Here is a 17,106-nt window from a genome sequence, read left to right on the forward strand (position 1 = left end):
TTTTTTAACTGATGTGGTTTACTGGTTCATAACCTATTTGCCTTGTTTACATGCTTTCTTGTGGCAGTTAAACATTTTTCCCCAAGCCCCTGTCACCACTCTATTCCCATACAGTCATTGGTATCTACATTTGCCCACTCTAATTCTATGTCTTCAGATCTCAACTTCTGCCACAGAGTTCAGATATTTGGTATATGTTAAGTGGGCACATACAGTATTTGTCTTTCATATTCTGGCTTATTTCACTTAGCCTTAAATCTTTTAAATTCATCCATTTTGTGTCAAATGATAGGATTTCACTGTTCTTTATGGCTGCGTAGTATCCCATTGTGTATATTTGCCACATTGTCTTAATTCAGTCATCAGCTGTTGGGCACTTTAGTTGATGCCATCTCTTAGCTACTGTGAATAATGTCGTGATAAACATGGATGTGTACATGTCTCTCGAACAGGGCGATTTCCTGTCCTTTGGGTAAATACTCAAAAGTGGGATTACATTATAATTGTTGTCCTTTTATAAATAAGAAAACTAAAGCACATTATCTCAAGATAATTACCTCAGGAAAAGGTCAAGTAAAGGTGTAAGTAGTGTCGGGTAAGGTGAGGGTTAAAGATACTATTCTAAGCTATGAGCAATTGTAGTTGACTACGAAGAAGGAAAACAGAAAGCTGTTGTTTACGGCAAAGAATAGCACATACTGATAAAAAATAAACTGGAGCCAAAGATAAGAGAGGAGAAATAAACAAAAATGTAAAAAATGTAATCTGAGGACAATGGAATCACTGAAAGTAAAGTGGATCCTTATAATAATCATTCAAATGAATATGGCCTTGAAGCACAAAATAAACTGAATCAAGTAATCAAAATAAACAAATTAATTTTGGACTGAATAAGAATCTGAATTTCTTTTTTTTTTTAGAATTATTTTATTTAACTTTATTTTTTCACCTACTTATTTTAATTTGACTAGAGATGGACAGAAGGGTAGAGAGACAGAGACAGAGAAAAAGTAAGAAGGCAAGCCACCAGGTCCAGGATTAAACCACAGTCAGCCATGTGGGAGTCCAGCCTCCCTAACTACCATGCCATTTGCCAGACCCAGGATTTTGAAATTTCCAAACACTTTACTATACTTCTCCTCTAAAACTTACCAGTCTATCGCATATTAAAGCTGACACTACAATCTCCACTACTAAATATAAAACTACCTGATAGAAGGATATGCCTTGTTCATCTTTTATGACAGAGGGCATCTGATATAGTTATTTTTCCCAAGAAATTGCTTAAAAATATTAATAAACATTGGTTAAATAAAGATATCAATCATTCAAATCATAATACTATGTTTCAAAATCACTGCTATTGAGAATTTTGTCATTTCAGCTTTAGAACTTGAAATATTGGGCCAACCCAGTTGGCATAGTAGTGAAGGCAACTGGATCCCACATGGCCAACTGCAAGGTTTGAGTCCCAGACCTTTTGCTTAAGGAACACTCTAGGCACATGTACATGTGTGCCCAAAATCCCAAAAGGAGAGTGGAGGAGAAAGGAATGTGGTGGCAGGGAGAAGGGTGGTGGGGTATGCTTTCTCACTTTGTCACTCTGTCTGTCATTCTCAAGTGAGGGCACACACCCTATAGCAAATTAAAACAAAACAAACATGAAATATTAAGTGAAAATGTGGCCCAAGGGCAGAGCACAAAGTCAAACTCAAGTCATCTGGCTCCAAGTACAACTAGGGAGGTGTGGAGGAAAGAGATTTAAAGAAATAGAAGACTCTCAAATTCTAGGCAAAGTAACTCTTCAGTCTTCAACTTACATCTGTGGGGTCTAATTCAAAATTAAACTTTAAATAAGGTCAGGTAGCAAAGAAGTATGAAAAATGGAAAGGGTCACTTTGGAATGTGTTGAAAAAGTTGATAAAATTAGCTGAACATACTTAGGTTTCTTGACTAAATATTAATAATATGATCATTAGATGCCATCTAGTGGATTAATTTAAAAATTATTTTTCTCTTGAAAATTATCTGAAAACAAGAATCAACTTTTAATTACAATATAAGGCATAGGAATGTTTTTTCTACTCTAAAAACAAAGAAATGAAATATTTATGGAAATTATTTTTATTTATTTATTTTTTTTATGAGAGTGACATATTCCACTCCCATACCCATCAACCCAGAAAGGAAAGAGCCTCTGGATCTATTCAATAAAATTAACTCAGTCAAAAACTCAAAAACAAAACTATAATTATTATCCCTAATTTTCTTAGCATAAAAAATCCTGTAACATTTTTGTTTGAATTTATTTGTAATAGGTTATAAAAAATAATTGAACTCTCTTATCTTGCCATTTTAACATTTCACAGTAAACTAATCTCAGTAGAAAGGCTTGGAAATAACTAGATAAGAAGTGTGCTTGATGAATGGGGAAAATATGGAGAAATGTCGGCTAGTATTTATTTTTATTTTAGAAAACTACTTGCAACATTTATTTAAGTTGATCCAATTTGTATTTTTTATCTTTTTTTTTTTTTTTTTTAATTTGACCAGAGTAGGAGAGAGAGAAAGAAAGTGAGAAAGCAAGTTGCCAAGTCTGGGCCTAGAACCACAGTTGGCCATATGGGAGTCCAGCACCCTCAACCACCATGCCACCCGCCAGTCCCTCAATTTGTAGTTTTAAAAGTCCTTCCCCCACATAATTTTACACTCAGGAGTGTTGCAAGAATCATACAAAGGTTTTTTTGGATACCTTTCACCCAGATTTGTCCAAATATTAACATTTTACTATATTTGCTTATTTGCTTTATTCTTCTCATGTACACATTTCTTTATCTGCAAGGGTCATGTGCACTTGCAAGAGAGAGAGAGAGAGAGAGAGAGAGAGAAAGCATCCCTCTGATGAGGTATAGTCATGCTGCAATTTCTTCTGCTCCATTTTTTCATCTTTTCAGGATTTAGGTCATACACATACACATGTGCCCTACAGGGGTTCAAGCCCTGGAAATGGCAACTTGAAAAACACACCAGGCACATGTGGTGAGTGTGCCCAAAATCTGAAGAAGCGAATGGAACAGGGACCAGCAGTGATGACTATGTCGCTGAACTCCCATGTAGTCGACCGCAGTTTGCATCCCGGACCCAGTGGCTTAAAACTCACGCCGGGCGGTGTGCGTGCATGCCCAAGATCCCGAGAGGAGAATGGAGGAGAAGGGGCTGTGGCATGGCCATCCCCCAGGGGGTGATTTCTCGCTTTCTGTCTATCTCTCTCTGTCTGGCGAGCTCATGCGCCCTACGGCAAGCAGCGAATGGAAGAGAAGGGATTGTGGTGTGGCCATTCCCCTTGGTGGGGGTGATGTATTTGGGAGGGTGCTTTATCATTTTCCCTCTCTCCTGTCTCCAATGAGTGTATATACTCTGTACAAATTTAAACACACACACACGTGCATGCACACACATACGGGCCTTTGTTTTCTTTTATTTACATTATGAGCTTCCTTTCTTTTTCTTATTTATTTTTTATTTATTTATGCCAGATGGCATGTGTAGCAAGAGAGGAAGGAGGGGGAGAGGGAGAGGGAGAAAGCATCCCCCAAAGGGGCATGGTCATACTGCAATCTCTTCTCCATTTCACATTCTGTAGGGATTTAGGGCATGCATAGACATGTGCCGGGCATGTTCTTCAAGCACAGGGGACAAGATTTGAACTGTGGTCAGCCATGTGAGGTCCAACTCCCTAAAACATCAGGCCATGGGGCCAAACCTATTGTTAACTTTCCTTTATGGATGGAGACTTTGTAGTCTTGTCAAGCACTTGGAAAAGGACATAAGTGAAATAAAGACCTCTTAGCCAAACAACTCTTTTAAACATTCCCCTAATGCTTATTCTCTCTGCCAACTCCAAGGCAGGGGTGGGGTCGTTGCCAACACATACTAACTGCAATCCCTATTTGCTCTCAGTATTAATGAGATTATGTACTCAATTTTTGCCCTTCTAACAAGAAAATGCAAGATTATTTTGGTAGATTCAGTTGCATGTGTTTTTATTCTTTTAGCTGGAATCATTCCTCAGTCTTCCTTTGTGTTTCATGACATTAACATTTTTTTTTTGAGAGGTTTTTGCTATAGGGTGCGTGCGCTTGCCAGACAGACAGAGAGAGACAGAGAGACAGAAAGCGAGAAATCACCACCCGGGGGGGATGGCCATGCCGCAATCCCTTCTCCTCCGTTCTCCTCTCGGGATCTTGGGCACATACGCACATGGGTCTGGCGTGCGTTTTAAGCCACCGGATCCGGGGCGCAAACCGCGGTCGCCTACATGGGAGTCCAGCGACATAGCCATTACACTAACTGCTGGTCCCGACATTAACATTTTTTGAAGAATACAGTCTAATCACATTTTAGAATGTCCCTCAATTTGGGTTTATCTGTTTTCTCATGGTTAGATCAGGTTATACACCTTAAGCAGAACTACCAAAAAAGTGAAGCTGAGTTCTTCTCAAAGCATTATATAAGAAAGAGTATGATGTCAATTGGTCCCATTGTTGGCAATGTTAATTTAATATTTGCCTATTTCTCTTCTGTAAAGTTACCATTTTACTCTTTATAATAAATAACTATCCTGCCAGTAAGTACTTTGAAATTTTGTAAGTATCATCTATTATTTTTATCATCTATTGATGACTTTTGCCTGAATCACTTAGTGAACACCAAATTTTATTATTCCTTTCACATTTACTGCTATTTATGGTAAGAGAGATTTTTTCCTCTCTCCATTGATTTGTTGTTATTTTGTCATTTATATTAGCATGGACTTATGGATTCTTATTTTATTCAGTAGTTTATCATTCTTTTTTATCAATTTTTTGTATTTTTGAAGCTTAAATTTGCAGATTTATCCAATAAGAGCTCTTTGAGATGGTTCTTGGGGCCTTTTGACATGTTCTGTCATTCTTTGAGCACTTCCTGATGTTTTGGCACAAGCTGGTCAAGCACATTGCACTTTGCCTTCCCCATCCTTAGAATCACTCACTTCACCAATGTGCTCTGTTCCTTTAGTACATAACAGTATTTAGAAACCAGGATTTGAACATGAGGATATTAGATGTGCTAATTGCTAATGTGCTCATAGTTTATTTAGCTGACTTAGGAATTGATATTTCAACATTTTCCAATTACAAATGATATATCAATGATACTTTGTACATACGTATTTTTATATAATGGAGAATGGATATATCTTAAGGATAAACTCCTGAATATGGGATGTCTGGATTACAGGTAAACACACGTGCAGTCATGCAAACTATTACCCAATTCCTTTCCCAAAATAGTTATAACAATCTGCCTTGCACTATCAATGTATGAGTGCTAGTTTCTCAACAGTCTTGTCAATAGAGTGTGGTATTGTACTTTTTAAGTTTTACTGATCTTCATAATTTAAAATAGCATTTCAATATAGCTTTAATTGGCATTTTTCTTATCACAAATGGTCCATGTTTAAAGACAGATTTTACATCTTTTTGTGAACTGCATTCCTTTGTGTAATTCATGTCCTTTATTTTTAAAAATAATATCATTTTAGTGTGGTTTTCTGTCTCTAAAATAAAATTTAAATACATGTTTTCTGTGGTCCATTCTAAGTGTCTAACACAGTTTCAGGTACTATGGATATAACTATAAAGAAAATAACTTGCAAAAAGTTCACTCGGCATAATTTTACCTGAAATTGAAAGTATAGACAAAGTTTAAATCCTTGAATGATGATTGTTCTACATAGTTCAAATAATTAAAAAAAAAACCCCAAATCCTAAAAATCTATTCTTATTTACTCAAACATATTTTAAGTAAATATCTACTTATAATTTTTTTGTAGAAATGCCAAAAGGATAATGACAAGGAGCTTAGAAATTGCTTTAGACAATAATATGTTAGAAGGCTAGCAGAATACAGGGAGAAAATTTTCAAGTACTATTTAAAAAAAAAGTAACTTTTTTTTCTCATACAGTTATACATCTTCAGGATGATCCATCTAGCAGACAGCTCTGGACAAACAGAAGTTTTCTCTCAATGTGTAACTCACTGCAGTTTTCCACAATGGTGGCATCAAGCCTTTTATAACTTTTTCACCTTCAGCTGCCTCTTCATCATCCCTCTTCTCATCACACTAATCTGCAATGCAAAAATCATCTTCACTCTGACACGAGTACTTCATCAGGATCCCAACAGTATGTATTCCCTAGAGCTAGTGTTATTTGTGGGCGAACAGTTTTTAAGTGTTTCTTATTATGTGGAAGATACTGTTTTAAGAATGTATTATCTCATTTAATATTCACAATAACCCTAGGAAATAATACTTTTATCACCCATAAAGTAATTCAATACCTCCTGATATTCTAGGTTTACAGTATAGAATAAAAATGAGAAAAATTTACCACATTAAAATCTAGGATAAGCACTGGCAAATTGTTCTTGCTAGGCTATAAAACAATATACAGAACACCTGATATCTAAAATGCAACCTGTTAAATTCCAGTTTACAGACCTGTTGAAGTTGAACTATTTTGTTTCTAATTCAAATCCCCTATATTAACCTACTCCACCAGAGAGAGGAAGAAAGCAGCTGCAATCCATCTGCATGGAGCTCACTGCTTGCCTTGCCCGCCTTGCCAGAGGGAAGAAGGGTCACTCTCTGGCCCATGCACAATTTGCTATGCAGCATGCACTACACTACATGCTAGTACCTTTTGTTCTGCCTCTTCAGTTCAGCCCCTAGCCATATCAGTACTGGAGATGTTGGGCTAAATCAGGAGAATACAGTCAGTGATTGAGAGAAAGATCAAAAAAGGGAAAAGCAAACCACCACTGCCCCTGTAACCCACAAGTACCTGGGTTGTGTCCACAACCTGCAAGCAGCGCCCACAAAGAAAGAAGTCAGAAGAGACCATCAGGAGGCAGGAACCTCTGATTTGCATGGGTTATGATTGCAAAAATAGAGAAATACCAACTGCATGAAGCCAGAGAGGCTCTAAAGGATTTCTCCCAACTCCCATCTAAAGGAAAAGGAGAGAAATTTCCTTGGAAAATCTGAGTCCTAAAACTCACACCAGGGAGACTCCAGTGCCTCAACCCATGGAAGACTAGCCAAGCTAGCAAAGAGCTAACACATACCATAAAGAAGTGCACAAGCGTACAGCTTCAGAAATCTTCTCCAAAAAGTTAGAAAGAAGTATTTTAGTATACACCTAAAAATCAAAGCACAATCACAAGAAATAAGAGAAAACCAGAAAATATCTCCCCCCAAAAGGAACATAATAACTATTCACCGACAATGGATAAAACACAGGAAATCACAGAAATATCATAAAAAGAATTCAAAATATTCATTGTAATGAAAATCAGTGAGATAAAAGAGAAAGTAGACAAGCCATTCCAGGAGATGAGAAAATTATTCCACAACTTGAAGGAGGAATTCCATAAACAGAAAGCTACCCTAAAAAACCAGAACTTCTGAAAATAAAGAGCACAATACAGAAAATCAAAACCTCCCTTGAAAGTATTAACAGCAGATGAGACCATGCAGGAGAAAGAATTTTTGACCTTGAAGATGAAATTTCAATTGAGTCCAAGTCACCAAAAAGAATGGAAAAATAATCATTAAAATGAGGACAAGTCAGGGCCAGCAGTTGGCATGCTGGGAAAGGCACACATGGCTAACCATGGTTCTAGTCCAGGATCCAGGAAGTTGAAAATCACACCAGGCATATGTGTGTGCATGCCCAAAATCCTGAGAGGAGGAGGAAAGAGGAGAGATTGTGGCATGGCCATCCTCCCAGGGGGTGATTCCTCACTTTCTGTCTGCCTCTCTCCAATGAGCACACTTACTATGCCTTATGGCAAAAACCTAAAAGAAAAAAAATTGAGGACAACTAAAGGATAGCAGATGGTATGGTGATTAAGACAACAGACTGCCACATGTCTGACCATGGTTCAAGTTTCAGACCCAGAGACTTGAAAATTACCCAGAGGACATGTACCTGTATATCCAAAATCCCCAGAGGAGAATGGAGGAGAAGGGATTGTGGCATAGCCACTCTTCCCTCTTGGGTGATTTCTCACTTTCCCTCTCTCTGTCTCTCTCTGGTGAGCACATGCACCCTATGGAAAAACCTAAAAATAAAAAAAAATTTTAAAAAGAAAGCAAGGGAAAAAAATGAAGACCACATATGGGAAATTCTAGATACCATTTACCACCAAATATCCATATGATGGCTATTCCAGAAAATGAAGAGATGAGTAAAAACATACAAACTCTCTTTTATGAAATATTATCTCAAAACTTTTAAAATTTTGGGAACCAGCAGTTAGCATAATGACTATGTCGCTGGACTCCCACGTAGTCGACCGCGGTTCGTGTCCCGGATCCGGTGGCTTAAAACTCACACGGGGCGCATGTGCGTGCGTGCCCAAGATCCCGCGAGGCGAATGGAGGAAAAGGGATTGCGGCGTGACGACCCCCCCGGGGGGTGATTTCTCGCTTTCTGTCTCTATGTCTCTCTCTGTCTGTCTGGCGAGCACAAAAATGAAAAACCCCCCCAAAAAAAAAAAAAAAACTTTCAAAATTTTGACAAACATACAGACATCCAGATCCAGGAAATACAAAGAATACCAAATAGATTCAACATAACATAATCTCCAAGGTACATCATTGCCAAATTGGTAAATGCCTAGGACAAGATTCTAAAAATGGCAAACCAGAAATTCCAAGTTACTGACAAAGGCTATCTCATTAGACTAGCATTAGACCTCTCAACTGAAACAATGTAGGCAAAGAAAGAATGGAAAGGTGTATTTAAAACTCTGAAAGAAAAAATTTTAGACAGGAATACTATGCCTGGCAAGACTATCTTTCAAGTTAAAAACCAGAAACAAAATCATTCCCAGATAAACAAAAGCTGAAAGAACACTAGACCAGTTCTTCAGGAAATACTTAAGGGAACATTACATCAGGAAAACAAAAGTGAGATAAATAGAAATATGAGACTACAACTAACAACAACAACAAAAAAGGACTAACAAAATGAAGTAATAAGTCTGCACATATCTATAACAATGTTTAATGTTAATGAACTAAATTCCTCAATTAAAAGACACAGACTTGCTGAATGGATAATAAAAACAGAAACCTTTTATATGTTGCTTACAAGAAACACACCTCATTGACAAAGATATACACAGACTGAAATGAAGGGCTGAAAGCAAAAAAGGGGCCAGAGTAATATTACTAATATGAGACAAAATAGACTTCAAGATAAAAATGGTAAAAAAAAAAAAAAAAGAGATAAAGAAGGGACCAGTAGACAGCATAATGGTTACATCACTGGACCCCCACATAGATGACCACACTTCAAGCCCTGGACCAGGAGGTTGAAATTCATGCCCAATGCAAATACATGTATGCCAAAATGCACAGAGGAGAATGAAGAAGGGACTGCAGACTGCCATCCTCCCTAGGGAGTGATTTTTCACTTTCTGTCTCTGGGTCTGTCTCTCCAGCTCACGCATGCCCCCTATAGCAAAAACCTCTCTAAAAGTAAAAAGACAGAAAGATAAGGGAGATAATGACATAATACTAAAGGAAGCAATTTACTAAGAAGTTGTAACAATTATAAATATTTACATACCCAATATCAGGGCATTCAAACATGTAAGAGAAAGACTGCTAGATCTAAAGGGAGAAATAGAATGCAACACAATAATTTTTGGAGATCTCAACACCCAACTGTCACCACTGGACAGGTCATCTAGGCAAAAAATAAACAAAGAGACAGGATCTAATTGATACCATAAACCAAATGGACCTCACAGACATTTATAGAACATTTCACCCAACAACCACGCTTCAAATACGTATTTTTCCAATCCCCACATGGAACATTTTGAAGGTTGACCACTAAATGAAGCACACAAACAAAACCCTCTAAAAAGTTTAAAGAATAGAAATTACATCTAGCACCTTCTCCAACCACAATGGAATTAAGCTGGAAATTAATGACAGAAAGCCTTCAAAAATACACAAAAATGTGGAAACTAAACAACCTGCTCCTGAACAACTTCAAAACTATTGGAGAAATTAAGACTGAAAACATAAGATTTATTGGAACCAGCAATAATGAATCAACTCTCTGTAATCTTTGGGACACAATGAAAGCAACCATAAGAAAGAAGTTTATAGCAATTAATAAACTAACAACATACGTCAAGGAATTGGACAAGCATCAACAATGGAATAAAAGAAATAATGAAGACTAGAGCTGAAATAAATGAAATAGAGAATAAAAGAACTACACAAAACTCAACAAAACAAAAAGATGACTTTTTGAAAGGATAAGCAAAATTGATAAACCCTTAGCTAGACTAATGAAGAAAAACAGAGAAAGAAACCAGCTAAATAAAATTAATAATAATACAGATAATATTACAACAAATATATCAGAAATACAAAAAATCATGAGAGAACATTAAATTGACTTTATGCCAACAAATAAGATAATTTAGAGAAGATGGACACATTTTTGGACACCTACTTTTTACCAAGATTGAACGAGGGAGAAATAGAAAGCCTGAATAGACCAATAACAAGCCAAGAGATTGAATCAGTAGGAAATAGTCTACCAGTGAAGAAACTCCCAGGTTCAAATGACTTCACTTCTAAATTTTACAACACTTTTAAAGATTTATCTCAATTCTTCACAAACTATTAATATTTCTAAATATTTAAGAGGAAGAAAACTTTCCAAAATCACTCTATGACATCTCCATCACTTTGATGCAGACAAGGACATAACAAAACAGAAAACTACAGACCAATATCCCTGATGAATACAGATGGGAAGAGCCTCAGTAAGATACTAACAAACTGAATCTAACAGCACATTTAAAAAATTATACACCATGACCAGGTAGGCTTTATCCTAGGGTTGCAAGGATGATTCAACATATAGAAAACAATAAATGTAATACATCATATTAACAAAAGAACCAACTAAAAACCATATAATCATATGAACTGATACAAAAAAAAGCATTTTTTTTGAGAGGTTTTCGCTATAGGGCACGTGCGCTTGCCAGACAGACAGAGAGAGACATAGAGACAGAAAGTGAGAAATCCACCCCCAGGGAGGATGGTCACACCGCAATCCCTTCTCCTCCATTCTCCTCTCGGGATCTTGGGCGCACACGCACACGCGTCCGGCGTGAGTTCTAAGCCACCAGGTCTGGGACGCAAACTGCGGTCGACTACGTGGGAATACAGTGACATAGCCATTACACTAACTGCTGGTTCCCAAAAAAGCATTTTATAAAATACAACATTCCTTCATGATTAAGTCTCTCAGCCTAATAGGTATAGATGGACATTTTTCAACACAATACAAGCCATATATGACAAACCCACTTCTAACATCATACTGAATGTGGAAAAGTTAGAAGTTTTCTCACTACAAACTATAACAAGAAAAGGGTATCTACTTTCTTCACTCCTTTTCAACATAGTGTTGGAAGTCCTAGCCAATGCAATCAGACAAGAGAGTAAAATATTGGGTTGTCAGAAAAGTCATGACTCGGGAACCAGCAGTTAGCGTAATGGCTATGTGGCTGGACTCCCACATAGTCGACCGCGGTTCGCGTCCCGGACCCGGTGGCTTAAAAACTCACGTGGGGCGCGTGTGCGTGCGTGCCCAAGATCCCGAGAGGAGAATGGAGGAGAAGGGATTGCGGTGTGACCATCCCCCCTAGGGGGTGATTTCTCGCTTTCTGTCTCTATGTCTCTCTCTGTCTGTCTGGCGAGCGCACGCGTCCTATAGTGAAAACGTCTCAAAAAAAAAAAAAGTCATGACTCATTTTTTCATTGAAAAAGAAAAATATGTCATGACTTTTCTGACAACCTAATAAAAAGCATTTGAATAGGAAAAGAAGAAGATAAATCATCCTTACATAATTACATACACAGAAAATTCAAAGGAACCCATGAAAAGAAATTCCTAGAATTGATAAATTCAGTAAGTGGCAGGATACAAAATAAATATACAAAAATATATGACATTTTTATACACCAACAATTTATAGGCTGAGGCAGAATTGAAGAAAGCAGTACCATTTACTATAGACACACACATACAAAAGAATAGCTAAGAATAAACCTAACCAAAGAATCAATATAATCAAAATGTCAATTCTTTGCAAATTAATTTGAGAATTTAATGCAATTTCAATCAAATTACCAAGAATATTCTTCACAGAAATAGAAAAAAGATCATAATATTTGTCTGGAATCATAAAAGGCCCCATATTATCAAAGTGATACTGTGTAAAAAAGAATAGAGTAGGAGGCATCTATCTCACTGATTGATCTCAAAATATACTAAAGCTGTGATCATCAAAACAGAATGGTTTTGGGACCAGCAGTTAGCGTAATGGCTATGTCGCTGGACTCCCACGTAGTCGACCGCGGTTCGAGTCCCAGACTTGGTGGCTTAAACTCACGCCGGGTGCGTGTGCGTGCGTGCCCAAGATCCTGAGAGGAGAATGGAGGAGAAAGGATTGCAGCGTGGCCATCCCCCCGGGGGATGATTTCCTGCTTTTTATCTCTCTGTCTCTCTCTGTCTGTCTGGCGAGTGCATGCGCCCTATAGCAAAAGAAAAAAAAAAAAAACAGAATAGTTTTGTCACAAAAACGGACACAAAGACTGATGGAGCAGAATAGAGAATCCAGAAATAAGCCCTGAAATTTAGAGCCAACTGGTCTTTGACATATGTTACAAGACAATGCAACGGAGAGAAGAGTCTTTTCAGGAAATGATACTAAAACTGGCTATCTACCTACAGAAAAATCAAGCTGGACCTCTAACTCTCACCATTAACAAAAATAAATTCAAAATGGATCAAATATCTAAATGCAAAGCCTCAAACTATAAAACTACAGGTGAAAAACACAGAAGAAACAATTGAAGACATTAGAGTAGGTAAAGATTTCTCAAATAAGACCCATAAAGCCCAGGTAATAATCCAAAAATAGATGAGTGGTTTTACATCAAGCTAAAATGCTTCTGCACAGTGAAGGAAACAGCAATCAGGATAAAGAATGACCCTCAGAATAGGAGAAAATATTTTAAAACTATCCTTCAGATATGCATTCTGATATCTAGAATGCATAGGGAACACAGCAGCTCACCTGCAAAATAAATAAATTAAGTAATCCAATTAAAAAGGGGCAAAGGAGCTGAATAGACAACTTTTTAAGGAAGACATACAAACAGCCAAAAAATATTTTTAAAAAATGTTTAACAACTCTTATCATAAGGGAAATGCAAATCAAAACCATAATAAGATACAACTTAACCCCAGTCAAAGTGGCCATGATCAACAAAATAAAGAACAAGTGTTGGGAAGGGTGTGGTGAAAAGAACCCTTCTACACTCCTGATGGGAATGTAAATTAATACAACCACTGTGAAAAACAATATGGAGATTCCTCAAAAGCTGACAAATAGAACTACCACATGACCCAGTACTCCCACTCCTTGGTATTAATATTTACCCAAAGGATAGAAAAACATTCAGTTGGAAATACATTTGCAAATCCATGTTTACTGCAGCATTACCCATAATTGTTAAGACATGGAATGAGCCTAAGTGGCTAAGAACTGATTACTAGATTGAGAAAATGTGGCACATATACACTGTGGAATACTATTCAGCCATAATGAACAATGAAATCCTGTCATTTGATACAAAGTACATGAATATAGAGTATTTAATGCTAAGTGAAGCCAGATTATAAAAGACAAGCACTGTATATCCCCTCAATATACACCCAAAATCTGCACTCTATGGCAGAAATAGAAAGATCCAAAGATATAATAGCAGGGAGGACAAGTGTAGGAATCAGGGAACAAATACTTAACAGACATAAGAATGTAAAGTTCTCACTGGAAAATTATGTATATAGTAATATCCTTGATCTGGCTGTCACATACTGCACACACCCTTTAAAAAGCCATATTGTATGCCTTACAATGACTGAATGTAAAGAACTCATAAGAACTCATAAAATAAAAAATTTTTAAATACAAAACAAATCCCTGTATCCACCAACATAAACTATGCACATCTCTCTGTATACACATGTGAGTATTGATATGTGAAATACTGTTGAATATATGACTGATTATTTAATTGCAAACTTCACTGATGTGGATGTACCTTTTTTGATTCATTAATGTAGTAGAGTCTCACAAGCTAAAATTTATGAGTTTATAAAGTAAGCATGGTTAGCTTGGCATTACACCCAAAACACAAGTTATCATGACATAATGCACAAGTTATATTGGTACAACTTGAATGGGAAAACCATCTTAATTATTAGGGCATGATCACTTTCAATGCATATTTTCAAAAGAAAACAATCATGGGGATGCTCTATAATAACTAATTGGGCAGTTTCCATCTGCCAACATAAAATTGCATTTCAAATTTCAATAAAAAGTATACTGCAAAACAATTTGCTTCAAAATCTCATCCTAGAGAGATAAGGAATATATAAAAAGGACACTAGAAAATAAGATGAATCCTAAACTCAGTTAATCTGGAAAAATATGAGTAGTGCAGAAGCAGAAAAACAAAAAAGAGCAGAGGCAGAGAAAAATAGTTAAATATTGCTACATGTTTGTTCATTTAATGTTTTATTCATTCAAGTAATATTTATTGATACCCAATAGTGCTATGAACTGTTCTTCATGGGAATAACAAAGTGAAAGGAACAAGTCAAAAAATTATTCTCCTTTTATGGAACCTGTAGTCTAGTAGAAAAATCAGACTGCAAACAGTAAACCAATAATCAAATGTGGTGCTATTTCAAAAGAGGTAGAAACACAGCATGTGGTAGGTGTCTAAGTATTTTTTATATATATTCAGCTAATGTACTTAGCCAAGATGCTTTTTTAAAATGGGTTCACTCCTGCTGATTGCTTTATTACTCATATGCCACTATGGTTTACAGATATTGAGGATTAAATGAAATAATGTGTGAAAAGGACAAGGCACATAGTAAATTGTAATTAGTTTTGTCTGACTAAAAATCCATAACCAATCTATATTCGATAAATTATTTGTTCTAATAGTTATAGTCAAAAATTAATTTTATAATTAAAACATCATACATATAAATGTTTTTTGCTATATTTCCATTCTTGGTAATCAATAAGTAAAAAGTCACAAAATGACTATTTCTGAGTAGCATTATGTTTCCCTCAAAAATATATAGTAAGAGAAAAGTATTTATTTTAAAATAACAGCTCTGAATTATCAAATGTAAGTACAGATGTTGAGCATCTCAAAAAAGCAACATTTTTTCCCCATTGATCTGTTTATTTATAGGTTTTTGCCATAGGGCGCAGGGCCATGCTAGAGAGACACATAAAAAGACAGAGAGAAGGAAAGTAAGAGATCACACCTGGGAGAATGGTCATTATCCTCTCAGGATTTGGGGCATGTACGCACATATGCCTAGTGTGATTCACAAGCTGCTGGGTCTAGGACTTAAACTGTGGTTGGCCATGTGAGAGTCCAGTACCCCAACCACCACACCACTTGCTGCCCCTCCTAATAGCAGCATTTTATCTTTAATAACTAAGTTCTAAACTTCAGGTAGATACCTTGACTATTAAAGTCAGCAATTTCTTTAATTTCCAATAAATTTCTGCAGAAGAACATTCTATGAATACTGAAAGATGTATTACCATGAAAAGTAAAATTATTTCAGACATGATAAAAAGAACCATCTAGGTGAGGTAAATAATTTGGGACAGCCCAACTTCATCCATACACAATTCTTATTATCCTTAGTGGCAGAGATAACTCAATGAATGTAATTCTGGACACAGTCAGAATTCAACTCAGCTCACTCTCTACCATTTTCTTAAATTTATATTAGTATTTTTATAGTTTGAGTGCCCCATATTTCAGATCCATATTAGTTTGGCATACAATTAATTTTAGGAACACTACCATCTTCAATCTTTTCTGTTTATTAAGTGACACAGTAGAAAACTTGGTGTAAACACAGACTTTTCAAACAAATTACCATTATTGAAAACACTGGAAATGATCTCCCATTATATTAATTGGGCTGAATTAGTGATGCTCTCTTTCTTTTTGTCCATTTTGGTTTTGTGAAAAAAATGGTCTTTAAACACCTACTCTTTTCCTTATCTAATAGACCTACAACTGAATCAATCCAAGAACAATATACCAAGAGCGCGGCTGAAGACCCTAAAGATGACAGTTGCATTTGCCACTTCATTTACTGTCTGCTGGACTCCCTACTATGTCCTAGGAATTTGGTACTGGTTTGATCCTGAAATGTTAGACAGGGTGTCAGAGCCAGTAAATCACTTCTTTTTCCTCTTCGCTTTTTTAAACCCATGCTTCGATCCACTTATATATGGATATTTCTCTCTGTAATTGATACACTTTGCAAGAAGCAAGTAAAGAAGAGCAAAGTAATGAATTTCTCCATCTGGGAATGATAGACATAAAGGTTGCAGCATATCAAGTAACAAACAAAGCAGATTTTAAGCTTAAGTTATCATCCTTATTATTGTAGAAACTATTGCACATTTTTAGAAACTCAATTATAAGGAAAAAATCTTTAGAAAAATACTGAAATATTTTCTATTTAACCACAAATTTCTGAATTCATCTCTGCCCTTTCTGATCTCCTATAACACATTATGTGGATTTCCTGTCATTTTCTTCTTGAATAATATATTTTACACATCTCTAGCATATGGCAAATAATGCTATAAAGTAAGGCTGAAAAACCACAACACAGTTCTAATCTCAGCATGTTTTGGATTGTTTTTGTCCAAAAGGAGCTTACTAGTAACTGCAATCTTACAACAATATGTAGAACACAGATAGTATGACCTTGCCCATAAGATGAGTTTTCCCTACTGTGGTTAATAAATAGAAGAAAGAAAGAAAAAAAAAAAAAAGAAAGAAATCCAATTTCTCTTTGGCTTCAAAAGGATTATGATGTTTCAAGTACT

At 36.3% G+C, this 17,106-nt stretch overlaps 1 protein-coding gene across 2 annotated transcripts in view; it reads left to right on the forward strand.

Annotated features, from left to right (window-relative positions):
• The window catches only part of GNRHR (gonadotropin releasing hormone receptor), a 29,357-nt gene extending 12,838 nt beyond the window's left edge, over positions 1-16,519 (forward strand). The window contains exons 2-3 of one of the 2 annotated variants that reach the window (XM_006165318.1): positions 6,008-6,227; positions 16,275-16,519. In XM_006165318.1, coding sequence (XP_006165380.1) covers positions 6,008-6,227; positions 16,275-16,519 — 465 coding nt within the window. The remainder of the gene's footprint in view (positions 1-6,007; positions 6,228-16,274) is intronic. The other variant, XM_006165319.1, reaches the window with a different exon arrangement.
• The last annotated feature ends 587 nt before the right edge of the window (positions 16,520-17,106 follow it).

The sequence above is a fragment of the Tupaia chinensis genome, unplaced genomic scaffold, assembly GCF_000334495.1.
Source record: "Tupaia chinensis unplaced genomic scaffold, TupChi_1.0 Scaffold143894_1, whole genome shotgun sequence".
NCBI lineage: Eukaryota > Metazoa > Chordata > Mammalia > Scandentia > Tupaiidae > Tupaia > Tupaia belangeri.